Here is a 6,863-nt window from a genome sequence, read left to right as displayed (position 1 = left end):
CGGAACTTCTCTCCTCCGCTGCACACGTGCGCACGCACGCGTGCACACACACGCGCGCACGAACACACACACACACACACGGAGACACACCCACTCGGACTCACCCATGCTCACAGGTATAAAACCTCATACCTACAAAAGACGGAAGCACCCAAGGCGGCAGAAGACGTTTCCTGCACGTCATTTACAGGGAGGCGAATCCATGCACTTAGGGTGCGGCCCGCCACCGGCGCCTTTACCCGAGACCCTCGGAGGAAGAGCTCTGGAGCCAACAGGGAAGAGTGAGCAGCGCGACAGGGAGAAGAGCTGTGGCCCCACCTGTTTTTCTAGCGAGGCTTTTTTTAAAAAAAAAAAAAAAAAACACAAAAAAAAAAAAAAACAACAACCACCACAACCCTACCATTCCACTATGTGTTCGCCACTGGGGCTGTGCACTGGGCCGGGCGCTGGCTGAGGCCTAGGAGGAGCGACCGAAGCAGCAAATTAATCCAAAAAACGAGGTGCGCTCTGGCTGGGAAGGCTGTCCCGTCCCACACCACCTCCTGCCCTGCCCACCCATCAGCCCAGCGGATGGTCCACCCCAGGAAGCCACAAAGAGGCGGCGCGGCCTCCAGGAGCCCCGGGATAAATGTCGGCACCGCTAGTATGTGTGAGTGTGCGTGGGGAGACAGACAGTAGATGTTATGCGTGGACTTTTATATTTATATACACATATAGGTATATATCTATGTTCCCAGATGCATATTTCAGTAATAGGACCTATTCATTGGCATGCTGTATCCATTCCTCTTATCGAGCATTTTCATTTTGAAATTTCATTATTTATTGTAGCGGTTTTTTTTTTTTTTTTTTCCTTGCAGGGAGTTAGACTGCAAGGGTATCTTTTGGATGAACATATTTTGGTCCCAAATCCCACCCCCTGGTGACTCTCAGCCCTCTGTCCACTCCCCGCATCGCCACCCGTCCCTCTGTCGCTGGGATTCCCGCCTGAGAAGGCCGGAAGGAAGAGGGCGGTTAGCGGAGGAAGGTTGGCCCCGAGGCCCCGCCTACAGAGGAAGCACACTCCGGGGGAGACCAAGGCTCGGCTTGCGCGGGTGCCTGCGTGCGTGCGTGCGTGCGTGCGTGGTGGGGAAGCTCGGTTTGCAGCATCTTGGGGTCACACCTCCAATTCCAGATCCTTCATTCTGGCTGCTGAGCTTTTCAGGGTCACACCCCCAAGTTCAAGAGCCAGGTCAGCTCCTGTGCCTGCCCCCTGCCCACACCTGACCCAGATGGAAAGATCTGGAATCCGGGGGGTGGGTGAGACTGTGTCAGGGGCAACAGCCAGACACCACCAATAGAGCTGGTAAACATCTTGCACCGATGCCAAGTTCACAGTCAGAAAGAAGTAGCCTTCACTGGAGGTCAGAGTCACACTCAAAGGAGCTGCCCGGGTGAATGGGGTCAGGACTGGCACCTCCTGCTATACTCTTGCTTTGGTGAATGCCAAGTTCTCCCTGGCCAACCTCCAGGGTGTGCCACGGGGTGCTAGGCACCCCTAAAGCGACTGGGAACATGTCCTCACACACCACCGGCCAAAGCACTCTTCTAGCCACCAACTTTTCCTCCTGAGCACAAATCAGGCAGCAGAGTCCTGGAGGGCCAGTGGCAGTGCCACCACTCGAGTCAAGCCAAGTCCAGGCACCACGCGATGCCAGGGAAGCAGGAGGTACTTTGCCACGCACTTTCTTCACATCGCCAACTGGCCGCTCTCGCTTTTGCAGGCTTGGGAGACAAGCTGAGGGGCAAGGTGCAGATCGGCCCCTTGGAAGTCGAGCTGTCCCCTCCCGTGCTACAGAGGGCTTGTCGCACCCCCACCCGTCTCAGCGAGCGGCATCCCGTGCCCAGCCACATGGAAACACGCTCAGTGCCCATTGCTCCCTTACTCCTGTGGCACTTCTGAGCGGGGTTAGTCAGAGCTCGGCAGAAGAATCTGTTGGAAACAAAAACCCCACTTTCAATGCCAGCTGCTGGTCATTTAAAGCCATCCCTTTTTTTCTAAAGGGCACGTTGCGAATGTCACCCATTTGTAAACTGTTTCCTAATGTCCTTTGTTTAAACAACAAAAAAGGCAACTCAGCTGCGGGGCTTCGTGTTCCTCAAGAGCCGCAGCTCAACGTGCGAAGCGAAGAAGGCAAGCCCGGCTCGCTGCAGGCGCACCGGGAGCGCACAGCCCACACGGGGCCACCCCGCCCTCCCCGCTGCTGCTGTACAAAGCTGCCTGGCGCAAGGCCGCCTTTCCGCTGGGATGTGGGTGAAGAGAGGGGCCGGGAGGCGCCTTGGCCTCCACCTCTGGCCTTTGTATGGTTTCAGGCCGGTGAACCTGGAAAGCCCCCTTTACAAAGCACTATCTTATATGGAATGGCTTGGCCAACTGTGTTCAGTCATGAAATATGTTTGACATTTTTATCTGCCTGTTATAAAGACAAAAAAAATATCTTCATGAGAAAGACCACAAATGCATCATAATTTAAAGTCTGTAGTTGCGTTTCCTGATTTAAAGCATAGACCAAAATTTCAGCGTATAAAAAAAAAAAAAATGAAAGGCTCCTACAATCCTCGCCGGGTATTGCGTGTTCTTTATGACACGGTGAGCGAAACAGAGAGGTTCCTTCACCCTGCGTCATACATTGTCATACATTCCATCATACATTGCAGGAGGGGCAGTTGCTACTGAGTGTGTGGGATGGGCAGGGCTCAAAGGCCAGTCTGGCCCCGGGGGTCACTGGACGCGTCTGTAACTGCAGGAGTTACACACTGTCATGAGAAGGAAGGGCCTTAGTAACTTTCCAGGCCAGTGCCCTCAGATGCAAAGGAGCTCTGGTGGCGGAGTGCCTACGGCATCTGACCGCGAACCAGAGGTAGGTGGTTCAAACCCACCAGCCACTCCACAGAGGGAAGACAGGGGAGTCTGCTTCCCTAAAGATTTACCGCCTCAGAAACCCAGTGGGGGTCACTATCAGTTGGAATCGACCCAATGGCAGTGGGTTTTGGTATTTTGGCCTCAGATGGGGGGAGACAGAGGTGGGGCTGCCATTCAGTGCCACCCCCTGGCACCCATGCAGACTTCCTGTTGAGCCTAAAGCCATTGGGTACTTCATTGTCCATCCCTTTGCCCCTTCACTGCTCAGGTGTTTGAACCCCTGTGGGCCCCAGCCCTGTGAGTCCTGCTCAAAGCTAGGAAAGTTTCCCGTTCAGCCAGCCCCCACCTCACCATCAGACTTGGCAGCAGCCCAGGAGGCATTTTCTGGGGGTTGCCCGACCCCCTTTCAGCAACCAGTGTGGTGTTGTTGCTGTTGTTGTTGTTTGCCGTAGAGTCGGCCCCCGACTCATAGCGACCCCTCCTTGGGTTTCTGAGGCAGTATCACTACGGAAGTAGGATTGCCCAACCTTCCTTCCGAGGAGTGCCTGGTGGGTTTGAACCACCAGCCTTCTGGTGAGCAGTCAAGTACCTTAGGCACTATGCTACCAGAGCTCCCAACCAGTGTGTGGGAGTCTCTAAAAAACACAAAGCCAGTGAGTAGCCACCAGCAGCCAACAAGTCACAGGGGGCTTTGGCCTCCAACACACAGTAAATCTTAAAGCTAAAGCTGAGTGAGTCAATTTGAGCCAAATTCCACACCCCAATTGCCAAGACCTGATGTTGAGTGGGCTCCCCCAACGGAATCGATGCTGACTTCCACTGTCAAACATGACACAGGTTCTCACGGGGAAAGAGTGACTTAGCACAGTACCCAGCCTTCCATAAAGCCCAGGGTGACAACCTCTGAGACGACAGGCCCAGGGCCAGCACACAAAGAAGGTACAGCAGCCAGTGGGGCCCCAGGGCAGCCTATCAAGCACCCCCCAAAAAAACCAAACTCACTGCTGTCGAATAGTTTCTGACTCACAGCGACCCCTTCTTGGGTTTCTGAAGTGTTATCACTACGAAAGTAGACTGCCCAACCTTCCTTCTGAGGAGTCGCTGGTGGGTTTGAACCGCCAGCCTTCTGGTTAGCAGTCAGATGCCTACCAAGCACCGGTCCTTTTAAAATCATGGCCACAGTCTACAGAGATTTGGCCAAGCTGCTCAAGTTACCAACCGGAAAACTGAGTCCCACAGACCCATGAGAACATGCCTGCAGTGTGGCCCCTGGTCATCATGTGTGAATGTGGACACAACAGCCCAAGGAGCTGCCTGGTGGCCTTGCAACCCAGAGCTTCCATGCATTGGTTTTCAGCTAGGGGTGAGGGTGCTCCCCAAAATGTCCCAGGGGGCTTTATTCTACCTCTTGCTTCTTTCAGATAAGCCCTGGCGGTGACCGACTGGAATGGGGAGTATAACGACCCTCTGTCTGCAAGCCCATCTAGTTTAGAGCTCAGGGGCCCCCTTCATGGGAGTCGAGAAGGTTCTGCGGGGGCCAGGGGGACTCCTTCGGGGAGAAGCTTCCACTCAGAAAGGAGCTGTGCGGGGACAGAAGACACAGGGCCCCAGGGTGACCCCGGGCTTCTTGGTTCTGTGTGAGTCCGCAGGCAGAGCAGGTCATACGGGCCGGCCCACGATGGTGGCCTGAGCCTTGGCCGAGCTGAGCCAGCGGTGTCCCTGTGCCGGGAGCAAAGGCTCAGCTCAGGTGCAGTGCTTCACGGAAAGGGCAGGGAGAGGGAAAAGGGCAGAGGCCCGAGGGGCCGCCTCTAAGCTAAGTACAAAGCAGAAACAGGGCCAGCAGGGCCTGGCCTGGGGCCACCTCTAAGCTAAGTCTAAAGACTGAGGGGAACCAGCTCATCGAATGCCAAGGAGGCATGGCCAGGTGGGACGCCAGCCGAGAGCCTTGGGACATCTGAGCATAATCGGCAGCTGGGTGCAGAATGTCCCGGGCACGATGTCACCCCACTCTCACTGTTCTGGGGTAGGTGGTCCTTACAAAGCAGAGCTGGCTGTTTCACACAGTTCCCCACACATGGCACGACTGTCCCAGGGAACTGTCACTGGTGTCCCCGCATGAAGCAGTTCCTCAGTCAGTGGTGCACCCAGCAGGAAAGTTGCAGAGGTGAAGGCCACACCAGCGGAATCTCTGGCCCTACTTCCAGCCAGACACAGCCTCTCACACGCGGCCCACAGAGCCTTCAGCATGAGGCCTGGCAGCCAAGAAGGCTACAGAACACTCCCCTAAGTTGCTCAGTGACGTTCACAGTCAAACAGAGGGCAAGGTTAGGAAGACTTAGAAGGCCACTCGCCCCACTTCCTTAGGAAGGTGGAAGAGAGATCAAAACCCCTTCTGCCAGGGCCACTACCAAGCAGCCCCAGACCCTGGCCACCCTGTTCACTCACTCACCACAGGTCTTCCTTGTTTCCTTTCTTGTCTCACTCCCCAACGTAAGGAAATGGCTTTGGTCTGCTCAGTTCACCATCCTACCGCCAGCTCCCATGGCCCCTGGCACCCAATCGCTGCTCAGTATACACTCTTGAATGAATGGATGACCCCCAAACCCTCACACTGCGGGAGCTGAAAGAGAAGGCTGTGTGCCACAGAGCCTTATAGTCACCTCAGTTATGCCCCCGGGAACTGAGGCCGGGCTGCCCGACAGGAGGGCTGCCACCATCCCTCGATGCCTCAGCCCGTTTGTTCAACCACAAGAGGGCAGATCACAGCCATTCTGTAAGCTCAAGCAGGCCCCCTGCCTGACTCGTCACCCAGCAGAATCACCCAGCAGGGAGGCAGGAGAGACCCAGGAGCAGTGGGTTAGAAATGCTGTCTTGGCCTAGTGTTACAGGCCTGGCTGGAGGCCCATTAGGTCCCATTCTTGAGTAGCTGCTAAAGTCCACTAACCACCACCCCACCCCACTTCTCTGGCTCCTCCACTCCCAGGCCACCACCAGCCTAATTGTCCTAGGGCCAGGTACCCAACAACCAAGGCCGGCCCCGATACCCTGGATCCCACAGAGTGACATAAGTCAGCCAGTCCCAGGGAGCTGAGGCCACCTAGCTAAGCCCACGCTGCCAGCCATACTTCAGCCAGTCCAGCCACTGTCCTCAGCGCAGCCCTCCTTCTCGTTCAGAGCCATACTAATCAAGTCCGCCTTTCATCCGGCCCCTACCACGAGTCTCTGCCACCCCCACCACCGAGAACCCACCCTCCGGCCTTGTCTCTCCTGATCACAAAGCAGCCTGGTGACACCCAGCTCAGTGGGGTTGGTGGGCAGGGAAGGCAGATGAACTCCATGGTAACAGTGGATCCAGGAGGGGGCGCCTTTCTCTGGAAAGGGCTCGACGTGGCTCTCTGCTTCTCTGGGACCCTCACGTGGCCTGGCCGCCTGGCTGATTTACCTTTGAGTCACACTGTGGTCAGCTCTGGCTTTTTTGAACCACATGACATCTGCTAAGCCCATGTGCTGTGCTCTTCCCAGAAAGTGAAGGACACTCATCTGGGGTCCCCATGATGCCCTGGCTGGCACGGGAGACAGAGGAGTGAGAACCCGCAGAGCACAGGCAGACGCTTGGCCAGCAAGGCCCCTGCAAGCCACGGAACCTATGAGAACGTCGTCTCGGTGCTGCGAAGCCCCTAAAGGCAGCAGGAGCGACAAAGACAGGGTGTGGTTTTGTATCACCTTTTATTAAACAAAATAGTTAAACTTTCTATAAATATGGTTTTTGAAAAACCCTGGGGGTTGCAATTCATCTCAGTGAAGCCTTGCCTCAAATGCATACCCAGAGTGCCTCGGGTCTGGCCACAGAACGGTCCGCAGCCCACCACCAAAGGTGCACACCCTCCATCTGGCATGTGGCTGGGAGGGGCGATCAAGCCCACAGATGGAAATGCCATCACCAGCCACCTCCAGCAGCACA

At 55.7% G+C, this 6,863-nt stretch overlaps 1 protein-coding gene across 1 annotated transcript in view; it reads right to left on the bottom strand.

Annotated features, from left to right (window-relative positions):
- Nucleotides 1-2,138: 2,138 nt before the first annotated feature.
- The window catches only part of CCNQ (cyclin Q), a 9,763-nt gene continuing 5,038 nt past the window's right edge, over nt 2,139-6,863 (bottom strand). The window contains exons 5-6 of the mRNA XM_007957200.1: nt 4,568-4,621; nt 2,139-2,282 (exon numbers count right to left, since the gene is read on the bottom strand). Coding sequence (XP_007955391.1) covers nt 2,139-2,282; nt 4,568-4,621 — 198 coding nt within the window. The remainder of the gene's footprint in view (nt 2,283-4,567; nt 4,622-6,863) is intronic.

Source organism: Orycteropus afer, unplaced genomic scaffold (genome assembly GCF_000298275.1).
Source record: "Orycteropus afer afer isolate SDZICR_OR568_19922 unplaced genomic scaffold, OryAfe1.0 scaffold00713, whole genome shotgun sequence".
NCBI lineage: Eukaryota > Metazoa > Chordata > Mammalia > Tubulidentata > Orycteropodidae > Orycteropus > Orycteropus afer.
This window is presented reverse-complemented; position numbering and strand designations above follow the sequence as displayed.